Below are 14,520 nucleotides of genomic sequence, written 5' to 3'. Positions count from 1 at the left end.
CGCGCTCAATTACAATCATCTTGACTCTCGTTCCTCTGTGAGCCTCAGTAGATAATAGTCTGTGGCAGAGATTCAGGCAGTGTCTGTGTCTGATTTAGGAGCATTCCTTAATGTGAATGTGATTTCAGGCCTCAGCCAGCCCCAGCCCTGTTCACTAAACTAGGTTAGCGCATGGGGGGACATGGAGTGGAGTGGCACCACTATTGGCCTATTTTCACAGCAGCGATAAGCCTCGGAGGCAGCAAACCCTGATACTACCGCGCAATGTCAGACCAGGCTAGTGGATGTCATTATATTATAGCATGTACCATAGGCATATAATTACTAGAATGGACTTTCTAATTCAAAGTAATTCTATTTCTATGGCAGGTGCGGTATCTCTCCGTGCTACTCAAATGGCCTGGACTATGGCTATGTAGTATGTTTTTGGCTTGGACCTTTAAGTATCTATAGTCAACTGTAGCTCTTTGGACCTCTACTCTATGTATTACAGTATAAGAAGATTTTACCAGCTCATAATATCAGCCTATGTTCCCATTCTAACAGGGATTTAACGTATTTATATTACTTACATGTGTGTGTGTTGTGGGATTTCCTCCCGTAGTGTAAACCTATAAATATAGGATGTGAGTGCTGTAAGGGAGATGGTGACACGCTGGTTACGTAAGTTACGTTAGGGACACCGCAGAGCACTTAATATACACTCGAAAACACAGGGAGCTCTCGAGAGAATATCCGCAGGATGGATCTGCTTTTAACAGCATACAAAGATGGGGGAACAGAACATTTGGTTTGGAAAGTACAGTCACCAACAGCCCAGCTCAGTGCATTGTTCCTTTTCCTGATACAGATGTGTCTCTCAGGTCTGGCTAAAGCGGTTGGATAGCAATACTGTGCCAAACTATTGTCTCTATCTCTCCCATAGTATTCATTTGTGAGCGAAGCAAGATTCGGTAAACGTGGACTGTAATGTGTGTGTGTGTGTGTGTGTGTGTGTGTGTGTGTGTGTGTGTGTGTGTGTGTGTGTGTGTGTGTGTGTGTGTGTGTGTGTGTGTGTGTGTGTGTGTGTGTGTGTGTGTGTTCCAGACTCTGATCGAGGAGCAGCAGAGCCAGTTGAACCAGTATGAGTGTGCAGCAGGTCAGTGTGTCAGTGAGCTGCAGAAGGCCCAGCTGCAGGTCCAGTCCCTGCAGGCCAAGAGCCAGGAGAGCGAAGCCAACAACGCTGTACGGCTACAGAGAGACATTACCCATCTATACATCAAACGCATACCATTACACACACACAGACACTTTCTTGTCCCCTTTGTCTCTCTCTCTCTACTTACTCATCCTCTCTCGCTCTTTCTCTCTCTCTGTTTCCCTCCTCCCTCCCTCCCTCTCCAGAAGTTGCAGGAGAAGCTCATTGAGATGGAGTGTGAACTGCGTTCCATACGCCAGGGAGCTAATTTCCAGGAGCGCACCATCCAATGCCTGACCGATTCTGTCAGTACCAAGGATAACGAGGTATGTGTGGTCTACACTGAGGTTACATTGCTGCCCCAGAACCGTTCTGAGACGCAGCCAGGGGACTACATTTGAGCACACACTCAGTAGTGATTTGCAGAATATTCGCTATGTCCTCTTCAGGCCGAGGAGCTGTACCAGCTAATTGAGGGGCAGAACGCCACACTGTGTAAGCTGAGAGAGATGGCCCACCGCAACCAGATCACACACACTGAGGTGAGACCTCACACACCCCAGACAGGTCCAGACAAGCACTCAGCAGCACACCAGTTAATAAAGGGCCATAATAACCCAACTGTTGATGGATGGATGGATGGATGGATGGATGGATGGATGGATGGATGGGTGGATGGATGGACGGATGGATGGATGGGTGGATGGATGGAGACGCCCTTTCTTCATGACCAGTCTAACCCCAGTGGTTTTTGATCGTTTGGTCCTCTCTCCCAGGATCCAGAGGGGGGCAGTGAGGGTGCGAGTTTAGCCCAGCTTCAGGGTGAGTTGGTGGGGTTACAGAGCTCTCTGTTCACCCTGGGTCTGGAGCTGGAGGCCAGTCAGAGAGGCCAGAGACAGAGCCAGAGACAGGCTGAGGACCTAAGCAGAGCTAAAGACAGACTCCACTCTGACCTAAAGGAGGCACTGCAGCACAGGGAGGTCACCGACAAACACAACCAGGTGCGTGTGTGTGTGTGCTCTGTGTGTGGATGTGTTGGTGTGTGTGTGTGTGTGTGTGTGTACAATCTGGACCCCTGTAGCAATGATGTAGGTGGTGTGTGTAACCTATCCTCTGTCCCACTGTAGGACTTGCGCAGTGCCCTGGCTCAGTCTGGCTTTGAGCTGCGGGCTAAAGAGGCTCAGCTGGAGGAGAGTAAGGCGGAGAGACGCACAGAAGTTCAGGAGAGAGACAAGAGCATCACCCAGCTCAAACACTCCCTTCAGGACAAGGAGAGGCAGCTACAGGTGAGAGACATCAACCCACACACACACACACACACACATGAACTCACACACACACACACATACACACTGACCCTATCTCCCTCACCCTTTGTAGGAGTACTCTGAACTCCCGGAATCAGCAGACAGCTCCAAACCCAGAGATGCTCTGCTGGACAAACTGAGAGAACGCATCAGAGACAGGGACAGAGCATTGGAGGTAAGGACACTTACTGGATGGATGGATGGATGGATGGATGGATGGATGGATGGACACTAATAATAATGATTGATGTTCTCTTTCTCCGTCCAGCGGTCGATAGATGAGAAGTTCAGTGGTCTGGAGGAGAGGGAGGAGCAGGTGAGGAGACTACAGCTGGCCCTTAGAGAGAAGGAGCGAGACCTGGAGAGACTGCGCTGTATACTGTCCAACAACGAGGAGACCATCACGGTACAAACACACACACACTATAAAGGACGATACCTCGAGCAACCATGAGGATACACCCACTCTCACACACGGCACATCTATATACATTGAGGTGTTTTTACTGTTTGCTTTGTGATAGAGTCTGGATGCGTTGGTGCGGGGCAAGGAGCTGGATGTGGAGCAGGCAGCCGAAGCTCACAGGAACCTGCAGTGGCTCCAGCAGCGGAGTGAGGAGAGAGAGAAGTGCACTCTGAGAGAGAGAGACACGCTCATCAGCCAGCTACAGACTGCCCTGCAGACACGCAGCCAGGAGACACAGGTAAACACACAAAGACACACACACACACACGCACAAATACAAACACATACGCAAAAACATGCGTGCGCTAAACTAGATCAACAGCTCAGATAGGTCACACTAGTAAGGACTGGCTGTACCACCAGTTTGCGTTCTGTTTGTTCTTGTAACCAAAGGACACACGTTTCTCCACTAGTTTCTCTCCATTGTTGACGTTTTTCATTGTTGGTTGATATGAATGACTTGCAGTGCTTTAACAACCTCAAACTAGTCCAATGAGGAAAAACCTGCTCTTATTTCTGACCCCTCCAAAAACGACAGATACACTGACGTGTGTGTGTGTGTGTTTGTTTTGTTTTCTCCTATGTGTGTGTAGGACCTCACGGCAGCCCTCCTGGCTAAGGTCCAGGCAGGCCCCAGTGGGGTGGTGGAGGAGCTGAAGGCTCGCCTCGCGCTGAAGGAGAAACTGTTTCAGGAACTGCTGTCAGACCGCAGCCGCCAGAGCCACGAACACCAAGCACAGGTCCAGGACCTGCTCAGCACCATCAGCACCAAGGACCAGTACATACAGGTACCACACACACACACCCTTGATCTAGGACCTGTCTCTGAGAATATGAATGATGAGCTTATGTCAGCTGTACAGTGTACTCAGCCCAACATCACTAAGAAAAATCCAATAGTCTATTATAGAAATGGAAACATTTATGATAGAATGGACGTAACATATAAAGTGACAGTCGATTTCAGAATCTCTCTTTTCTCCCTCCGACCTCCTCTCCCAGGACTGCTCTGATAGGCTCTCTCAAGTGATTGGCGAGCGGACGGGCCAGCTTCAGGAGCTTCGCAGGCAGCTGTCGTCACAGGAACGGGAGATGAGTGAGCTTCGGAAGAAGAGCGAGAAGGAGAGAATGGGAGAGGCAGAGCGATTGCAGAACCTGCTGAAGGAGAAAGAGGCTTTTATCCAGGTGAATTCTGGGACACTGGATGACAACACACACACACACACACACACACACACACACACACACACACACACACACTAACTCTCCTACTCCTCCCCACCCAGAGCCAGGAGGAGAGCATGGAGCTCTCCACACCAGAGGGGGCAGAAGAGGTACAGGCCATTCGGGAGGAGCTGCAGCTGGTCAGGAAGAAGGAGAAGGAGGCTCAGCTGGAGATTTCAGCCCTGCGTTCAGCTCTAGCTCAGGCCCAGGAGCAGGCCCAGAAGCAGGGGGATAGATTTAAGATCCTGGCCCCAGGAGTAGTAGCCAGGGAGCCCTCCAAAACTGACCACCAGGTATCCCTCTCCTCTGAAATTATTTATTTGTCTACAACATTGCCCTTGTTAATTAAGGTCTGGTGCCTACTGAGTGGAGTGTGTGTTCTCACTCTCTGTCTCTTCCTCCCCCTTTCCTTTTCCCAACCTCTCTGTCAGAGTGTACTGGAGCAGTTGGTCAGTGAGTACCACAGGCTGAATGATGCTCTGAGGGCAGAGAAGAGGCTATACCAGAGTCTGAGCCACATCCAGGACAGAGGAAACAGGTAGGAGATGGCAACAGAGGCCTTCACTGAGGCCAAGAATAAACACATCTACAAATACACACACCTGGGTGCCTACAAATACACACATTTGTGGACAGTGTAAGCCAGTGTCAGTACACATTGCTGCATGCAGTAGTAGGCTAGTAACAACTGTTAAAACCACAATCAGTGTTTGAGGATGTTTGTGTTCGGTGTCATTGCCCCTCTCTCAGCAGCTCAGAGAAGACCCGGGCCCTGCACACCGAACTGGACTCTGTTCAGGCACTCCGAGGGCAGCTGGAGGAGGTCCTAGCCAGGACCCGGAAGACCGCCCTGGCACTGGAGAGGGCAGCTAAGAGGCAGTCTGACTTTGGAGGTGGGGACGGGCAGGGACCGGCCGACAGGGCTACCGGGGGCACTGTTACTAATTCTGTAGGATATTCTGTCTAGCCACTGCACCAACGAGTCAGACAAATGCACTGCAGGTAGAAGTTGCCCTTAGGTGCAGATCTAGGATCGGTTTAAATTCACCTAAATCCTAACCTTAACCATTAGTCATCCAAACACTCAATACTGACCTAAGGTCAGTGACTATGGGCAACTTTGTTCCTCTTTGGATGACACAGACACCACACAATAACCGATGCCTGTTCTAAACAACAACACGTTTTTGGGGTGGTTTTAATTACTGTATGAAGTGGCAACGTGCAACTCAGATGTTTTATTATTTATTATTATTCATATATTCTGTGAGTGTGTTTTGAATTGTTGTGTTTGTATTGTTTTTACAAACTGCCTGCGTAATGCTTTGCAGTGCGGCTGTTCTGTAATGCTATTTTTGTATTTGTACTGTGTCTCTCGGTGTCAATGTGTCCAGCCTTACGGTAATGTGATGTGTTGTGTAGACAGTCCAGCTCATGCCTTACAGTAAATGTCTTCAAGTCATCCATCTTATTATTTAATAACATCTTTGTGTACATACCATATGCAGGCCCAAGATATTTTAGCTGAAATCAAAAGGATGGCCAAGTAGTTAGTATTCCTCCGCAGATCTCCATTCCACAGGTTTTAAAGATTCTGTAATTTGCTCATAGTTATTCTTAGTCTCGAAGACGATGCATGGACCACTAGGTGAGTAGTCAATAGTGTTTTCTCAACAAAGTAAGAATCCTTATCTTAGTTATTTGTTAACCTTGTTATCCCTCTTCGATACCCCACAACCCAAGTATCTTAGATAGCAGGCCTATTTCTTGCATTTATATTGATAGACTTTGTACCAATCACGATGTGATAAAGACATGATAATAAGATTATACCTAGAATCATTCGAGATTCGATTGGTCCAGATTGATTAGGTTTTAAGGATTTTGGGATTAGTGAAGGAATTTTCAATTAAGATTTGGGGTAAAAAAAATTGTACTTTGAAATGGAAAGTAAATAAAATATTTCCTGTTTTTTTAAATTGGGGACTGGATTCCCTCTCCCTTTTTGCCCCCTTATCCAATACAACAAACCCTCCCTTCACCCCCAACTAGTAGAGAACAGATAAAGGGTGTTCTGTCTATCCCTGAGGTGAAAGAAAGAAAGGGGTGATCATGTGCTTTTCTCATCCCTGTCTGAAGAGTCGCCTCTGTCTCTACATTCTGTCTCCATAGTCTCTGTGCTTAAAACACACTCTTAAACATTACCGCCCACAAACACTTGCATACACACACACACACGCATGCTCTCACACACGCTCACACATATTCTAAGAATATCATTATAAAACACGTTTTCTTTCACAGAAGAAAGAGATCTCTCGTGTTTTTAGGGAGTTACACTACCATCTCTGTCGTTAACCCATGACTTCTCTGCCACGTGCATGGCAATCCCAGCATGTTGTTTGCATGGCTAGTTTACTGTGATGTGGATTGACAACGTTGACACAGGTAAGTCACTATTAGGTATGAGAAAACATAATCAGTATAGTATATTATGTGAAACAGTCCTTCTGCCTCACACTAGTAATGATTTCCATTCATTATATCTAACAGGATAGATTATACAAGGTATATACAGATAGCACAGGAGGTTGGTGGCACCTTAATTGGGGAGGACGGGCTCCTGGAAATTGCTGGAGCGGAATTAGTGGACGGTATCAAATAAATCAAACATGGTTTCCAGGTATTTGATGCCATTCCATTAGCTCTGTTCTGGCCATTATTATGAGCCATTTTCCCCTTAGCAGCCTCCTGTGAATTTAGCACATCACATGTCTGCACGGTCTGGATCTGTGTGTTTCATATGTGTCTCACCGTCACCACCAGAGGCTCTGGTAAGGACTGGACACGGAGATGTGAAAATTATTAGTTCATATGGTTTATATGTCATGATTTAACTGTAATATCATGTAATTATATAGCATTCAACTATAATTACATGAATATACCATTTCATAACGCGTTCAGAGAGATGCTTCTATTGTACATACAGGTAACCGCCAAAATAAATCAAACACAAGTAAATGAGGGATTCAAAGTATTTTGAAAGCAGGTGCTTCCACACAGGTGTGGTTCCTGAGTTAATTAGGCAATGAACTTCCCATCATGCTTAGGGTCGTTTATAAAAATGCCCAGTTGCCCTTTATTTTGCTACCATGGCTAGAAGAAGAGATCTCAGTGACATTGAAAGAGGGGTCTCAAAGGAACATAGGGTGTTTAAAGGGTGTAGGTGTGTGTCTGTCTCAGTCACCAGATCTCAGCCCAATTAAACACTTATGGGAGATTCTGGCGCGGCACCTAAGACGGCGTTCACCACCAGCATCAACAAACCACCAAATGACGGAATTTCTTGTGGAAGAATGGTGTCGCATCACTCCAATAGAGTTCCAGACACTTGTAGAATCTATGCCAAGGCGCATTGAAGCGGTTCTGGTGGCTCGTGGTGGCCCAACGCCCTACTAAGACACTTTATGTTGACGTTTCCTTTATTTTGGCAGTTACGTGTATGAACTCCTTCAGACAAATAGCTCTGTCATAGTGTCAGACACACCAGCTGTCTAAAATGTGCTACTGTTCTGTAGGCTGAATAATACACAATGCCAAGTGTTATAAGTGAGTTATAGGCAGTTCACCAAGAATAATCTCTCCCATAAGACTCTTCCATAGAAGATTTCATTATCTTCGGTCTAAACGGAGGCAGAGGTGCGTCGTTATGCGAAGAATGCACACAGTAGGGTCATTCCACAAAATGGGTGCATTTTGCGTCCCTTTGATATTTTAAGTAGGAATTGTGCACCAATATTGAAAATTTGAAAGCCGTTTACTATTAAATAGAGACCAAATGGAGAATTAAATAAATCAGATTTTTTATTTAAACAAAGACTTGCTTAAGTGCCAAAATTCAGCATTTTGACATGTTCCTCCGTCAACACTGTCACCTCTAGGAAGATTTTAACCCACTTAACCCCCACATGTCTCCATGTTCCTCCGTCAACACTGTCACCTCTAGGAAGATTTTAACCCACTTAACCCCCAAATGTCTCCATGTTTTTCCGTCAACCCTGTCCCCTCTAGGAAGATTTTAACCCACTTAACCCCCAAATGTATCCATGTTTCACCATCATTGTCAATCCCCTGGTTATTTTTTTGCTTTGACAAAGTCATTTCTGGGAGATTATTATTTATTCCCTGTGATTAGTGATTCATTTACTGTCTGTCCCTCACTTTAAGTCCTTGAATTGTCATTTTAATATGGTGAAACTAGAACAACAAAAAATAAGCATTGAACATCTAATTGTCAAATCATACTGTAAAAGCATGAACATGCATTCTATGACAGAATGTTAAAAATAGATCTTTGTGGTTGTTATTACTTCGTGCCTCATAGCGCCACAGAGAGGGAGAGTGTGTGTGTGTGTGTATGTGTGTGTCCATATCCCCAGCACAGAGTGAACACACACACACACACACACACACACACTACAGGGTTGGGCAGAAGACAGAGGGGCTGTCCTATCCATGGCTGGGCTGGGCTCAATGTGTATATTTGGCTGTCTACTCCTGACATAACATTTGATTCTGACCAGGGAAAGCGAGAGGGGGAGAGAGAGAGGGAGAGAAAGAGGGAGGAAGAAAGATAGTTAGAGGGAGAGTGGTAGAGTGTGATATAGACAAACTTGGTAGGGGAGAGGTTGAGAGACAAAGGGAGGCGGAGAGAGAAAAGAAGGACGAGGAAGTGTCTGATCTGATCGGTTGGCTGTTGTGTTTTCAGAGCTCAGCACGGAGGAAGAGGAGGAGGGAGATGATGAACAGGGCAGCACTGATGAGTTCTCAGACAGTATCGAAGACGATGAGGATAAACTGACTGCCAAAAGCCTGGCCTCCACTAAGGTACATGTGACTTTTTACTTTTAAATCTTAAATTGTACACTACCCTTGTGCCTCTCATCGTAGTCTCTCAGACAGACTGGTTGCCTCTCATCGTAGTCTCTCTAGACAGACTGGTTGCCTCTCACAATGTACCAATGTTCCAGTATCAATGTTCCAATGTTGTTGCCTTAGGTATGGGATTTCCAACATTTATCTCATCCCCTTGTACTTTAGAGCTTAATGTTGACAATCTTCCAGCCTGGTTGCCAGACTGTTTCTGTATTCAACAACGCTGCATTGTTCCCTTGTCAAATAAGACAATAACAAAGCGATTAGCTTAAGCAGACGCAGACCAGTACCCAGACTAACAAGTCCTTTTTCATGTTATGAAACTGTAATTCTGTTACCCCTCTCTTTCCCTCTCTCTAACTCTCTTTTCCTCTCTTTCTTGACCAGAAATCTGGAATGGCCTGTGGGCAGGGGGTGCTGTCTGGAGGACCGGTGAGTGGAGCACTGTCCCAGGGGGCCATGGGGCAGGTGAAGCAGCTGGCTGAACAGAAGAGGGCAATAGAAGAAGAACTGGAGGAGATGAGAACACAGCTGGAGACCACCGGCTACTCCTCCCTAGCCCAGATGAGGTATGTACATACACAGTACCCACTCACCTACTATTAGAACACATTAAATGGTCTATGCCAGTGTTACTCACTATTTTTTGCAAGGGGGCCACTTTGGGGTAAGACAATCATTCAGAGAGCCGCACAGATCTTTAATTTATTCTACTTTCTCTTCCAATATTATCAATTGAGAGCAAATTCAGAGCAATAGAGCACACACAATTGATTTGATGTACAGCACATCACAAATATACATACACACATCAAATAGGCTACATCACATGTATACGACCCATATTAAGGGTTACCTCAGTAGTTGGATGAGCGAAAATGTCTCTTCTGCTCCTTGACTGAATTCATTCTAAATGTACAGTTGAAGTCGGACGTTTACAGAGAGAATTATTTACTTTTATTTATTTCATCACATTCCCAGTGCGTCAGAAGTTTACATACACTCAATTAGTATTTGGCAGCATTGCCTTTAAATTGTTTAACTTGGGTCAAACGTTTTGGGTAGCCTTCCACAAGCTTCCCACAATAAGTTGGATGAATTTTGGCCCATTCCTCCTGACAGAGCTGGTGTAACTGAGTCAGGTTTGAAGGACTCCTTGCTCGCACACGCTTTTTCAGTTCTGCCCACAAATTTTCTATAGGATTGAGGTCAGGGCTTTGTGATGGCCAATCCAATACCTTGACTTTGTTGTCCTTAAGTCATTTTCCACAACTTTGGAAGTATGCTTGGGGTCATTGTCCATTTGGAAGACCCATTTGTGACCAAGCTTTAACTTCCTGACTGATGTCTGAGATGTTTCTTCAATAAATCCACATAATTTTACTTCCTCGTGATGCCATCTATTTTGTGAAATGCACCAGGCCCTCCTGCAGCAAAGCACCACCCACAACATGATGCTGCCACTCCCGTGCTTCACGGTTGGGATGGTGTTCTTCGGCTTGCAAGCCTCCCCCTTTTTCCTCCAAACATAAAGATGGTCATTATGGCCAAACAGTTCTATTTTTGTTTGATCAGACCAGAGGACATTTCTCCAAAAAGTACTATCTTTGTCCCCATGTGCAGTTGCAAACCGTAGTCTGGCTTTTTTATGGCGGTTTTTGAGCAGTGGCTTCTTTCTTGCTGAGCGGCCTTTCAGGTTATGTCGATATAGGACTCGTTTTACTGTGGATATAGATACTTTTGTACCTGTTTCCTCCAGCATCTTCACAGGGTCCTTTGCTGTTGTTCTGGGATTGATTTGCACTTTTCGCACCAAAGTACGTTCATCTCTAGGAGACAGAACGGTATGACGGCTGCGTGGTCCCATGGTGTTTATACTTGCGTACTATTGTTTGTACAGATGAAACGTGGTACTTTCAGGCGTTTGGAAATTGCTCCCAAGGATGAACCAGTCTGTTTTCTGAGGTCTTGGCTGATTTCTGTTGATTTTCCCATGATGTCAAGCAAAGAGGCACTGAGTTTGAAGGTAGGCCTTGAAATACATCCACAGGTACACCTCCAATTGACTCAAATGATGTCAATTAGCCTACCAGAATCTGCTATAGCCATGACATAATTTTCTGGAATTTTCCAAGCTGTTTAAAGGCAACAGTCAACTTAGTGTATGTAAACTTCTGACCCACTGGAATTGTGATACAGTGAATTATAAGTGAAATAATCTGTCTGTAAACAATTGTTAGAAAAATTACTTGTGTCATGCACAATGTAGATGTCCTAACCGACTTGCCAAAACTATAGTTTGTTAATAAGAAATTTGTGGAGTGGTTGAAAAACAAGTTTTAATGACTCCAACCTAAGTGTATGTAAACTTCCGACTTCAACTGCATAGTCTGTTGTTGCTATCCTTGTGAGGCAATCCATGTGTGCATTGGTCAGTCTGCTTCTCTGTTTTTGTTTCACAATATTCATTGTTGAGTCCCTTCTCCTTCCCTCCCATGTTTTGGGCACCGTCAGTGCACACAGATGCCAGGTTTGACCAGTCAATATTGTTTTCAGCAAAAAATGTAACAAGGGCTTTCAGAATATCCTCTCTTCCTGTTTGTTCCTGAAGGGGCAGTAAACATAAAAGTTCCTCTCTGAATGACTCGTTTTGAGGGAAACGAACCCAAACACAGTACTCAGGTGCTTACCGATGTCCTCGCCGATGTCTTCTATGCGTCTTGTTATGGTCGAGTCTGAGAGTTGCAGTCCTTTAATGTGCTTTAAAATAGCTTTCTTGTTTGTGAAATCAGCATATATTTCTGCGGAGGCCAAAAAAAACATTATTTGACAATCTCCGCGTCTGTGAGGGCCTTGTTTCTCACGAGTATCCAGTCAATCTCATATGTTGCCTCTGTCGTCTTCTCTGCAACAGCGCTAGATCTGTCAATCATTTTTGTTGTCATCATTTGAGCTGTCCTTTGAGTTGCGCTATTTTGTTGTTTCTGAGGTTGCTTTGTGGCGGATATTTTTTGTCAAAGTGGGCATGGTGTGACTGGAAATATCTCTACATTTGCTTGTTTAAAACAATTGACTGCCTTCTGGCAAATAGGACAAAGTGAGCTAGTCCCATTATGCAGTACAAAAAAAATACTTGTTTGTCCATTTCTCTTGGGACTTTCTGTGTTCTTCTTGAATCGACCGTATCCGTCTCTTAGCCACCGGAGCCACGTTAGCAACATTAGCTAGCCGCATTTCACCGCCGCCATCTTCCTGATTTTCCGGTGGTTGTTCATTCATAGCTGTCACGTTGTTCTCCAGCTCTCCCCCCTCATTTTCATTGTCAATAGATTCATGTTTCTTTTTTACAATAATTCGATCCATGTCGACCAAACTGCAAAATTAGCTAGTAGAAAACTGATGTCGCTGTAGCTGAGCAGTTACGTTCTATTTCGGCAAACGTTCTATTTTGGCCTTTCTGTTCAACGGCTGCGCTATACTGCCACCTATTTGACGTCAAGGGAACAATATATACATTCAATGAGGTGTTCAGGCCTGCATTAAACACATTGAATTGAAATTGTATCATTGTTATGTATTATGAATGGGAAATAGGAACATCACCGCGAGCCGCAAATTAAAGGCATGCGGGCCCGCACAATCAGTACCACTGGTCTATACTGTAGCCCTAGCCCAGATCATGTCCAACATCTACCTACTACAAGCACTGTCAAAGGCTCACAGTCTGATTGTCATTGCGTTAGTTGTTGTCGTGAATTAATGGATGAATTACATGTATTTTTGGCGGCCCATCCCTTACGGCATTAATTGACACATAAACAAACATTACATGATACAACATTGCAATGATTCACAGTGATAATTCGTCCGGTGCTCTGTGCAGTGGTCACCGCATATAAAGAATGACCAATATAAATACATAATAGTGGATAAGGTTATCCAAGCAATTACAGTAACCCTTAAGCAGTGTAGCTGTTATTCATACTGAATCCCATGGTTTACTTTCCGTCTCTTGCAGGAGTACACTGCTGAGGCTGCAGCAAGAGAACGAGGCCCTAAAAGAGAACCAAGGGGAGGTAGAAGGTCTAGGAGAGCTGGAAGATCCAACAGACGCGTGCCAAGGATGGGAACAGGAAGAGGAGGAGGAGATGGAGGAGGAGGAAGAGGTACTACCAGCAGTGGGACCCACCCAGAGCAAGCGTGGGCCCCCAGCAGTAAGGATGAGAGAGGGAATGGGGAAGAGACAGTGTACCAGACCTCACTCCTTAGACCTGGGAACTCTCCTGTCCCACCGTCAGCCAGACCACACAGAGAAGGTAAAGGTACAATCCTCTACCCAAAACCAGTGCTTGCCGGAATAGTGTTAACATCTCACGCTCTGTATAATTCAAAATGTTCATCTCTCTCTGTCTATCTCATTCTCTCTCTCTCTCTCTCTCTCTGTGTCTACTTCCTTCCCCCTCTCCTCATATCTCTGTGTTGGTGTAGCTATAGCAGTCTATGTAGGGCTGTTTTCTTAGCCTGGGGATAGTTTATATAAGCAGCACTGGCTCTGGGCAGGCAACTGCTGCTCCTTTTTTTCAGGCGAGAGGAAAGGAGTGTTCTGTGTTTCTGCATGCACTTAATGAAATAGGACACAGGACATACAGTCGAAGTCGGACGTTTACATACACCTTAGGCAAATACATTTCAACTCAGTTTTTCACAATTCCTGACATTTAATCTGAGTAAAAATTCCATGTCTTAGGTCAGTTAGGATCACCACTTTATGTTAAGAATGTGAAATGTCAGAATAATAGTAGAGAGAATGATTTATTTCAGCTTTTATTTCTTTCATCACATTCCCAGTGGGTCAGAAGTTTACATACACTCAATTAGTATTTGGCAGTATTTGGCAGCATTGCCTTTAAATTGTTTAACTTGGGTCAAACGTTTTGGGTAGCCTTCCACAAGCTTCCCACAATAAGTTGGGGGAATTTTGGCCCATTGCTCCTGACAGAGCAGGTGTAACTGAGTCAGGTTTGTAGGCCTCCTTGCTCGCACACACTTTTTCAGTTCTGCCCACACATTTTCTACAGGATTGAGGTCAGGGCTTTGTGATGGCAACTCCAATACCTTGACTTTGTTGTCCTTAAGCCATTTTGCCAAAACTTTGGAAGTATGCTTGGGGTCATTGTCCATTTGGAAGACCCATTTGCAACAAAGCTTTAACTTTCTGACTGATGTCTTGAGATGTTTCTTCAATATATCCACATAATTGTACCTCCTCATGATGCCATCTATTTTGTGAAGTGCATCAGTCCTGCAGCAAATTCCTGCAGCAAATTTGTGTGTATCTACAAACGGATCCCTTAGTTTACCAATGCCTGAGATATAGTAGTTGCTACTCCTGCAGCAAATCACCCCCA

General features: G+C 45.0%; 1 protein-coding gene across 1 annotated transcript in view; it reads left to right on the top strand.

The window, feature by feature from the left end:
* Positions 1–14,520, top strand: part of LOC111979006 (myomegalin-like) — a 36,360-nt gene that overhangs the window by 4,009 nt on the left and 17,831 nt on the right. The window contains 16 exon segments of the mRNA XM_024009274.2: positions 1,087–1,224; positions 1,384–1,503; positions 1,627–1,719; positions 1,954–2,178; positions 2,305–2,463; positions 2,558–2,659; positions 2,753–2,890; positions 3,009–3,188; positions 3,544–3,738; positions 3,953–4,135; positions 4,237–4,467; positions 4,606–4,712; positions 4,925–5,067; positions 8,946–9,064; positions 9,500–9,681; positions 13,131–13,428. Coding sequence (XP_023865042.2) covers positions 1,087–1,224; positions 1,384–1,503; positions 1,627–1,719; positions 1,954–2,178; positions 2,305–2,463; positions 2,558–2,659; positions 2,753–2,890; positions 3,009–3,188; positions 3,544–3,738; positions 3,953–4,135; positions 4,237–4,467; positions 4,606–4,712; positions 4,925–5,067; positions 8,946–9,064; positions 9,500–9,681; positions 13,131–13,428 — 2,613 coding nt within the window.

Source organism: Salvelinus sp. IW2-2015, linkage group LG19, assembly GCF_002910315.2.
Source record: "Salvelinus sp. IW2-2015 linkage group LG19, ASM291031v2, whole genome shotgun sequence".
Taxonomy (NCBI): Eukaryota; Metazoa; Chordata; class Actinopteri; order Salmoniformes; family Salmonidae; genus Salvelinus; species Salvelinus sp. IW2-2015.
This window is presented reverse-complemented; position numbering and strand designations above follow the sequence as displayed.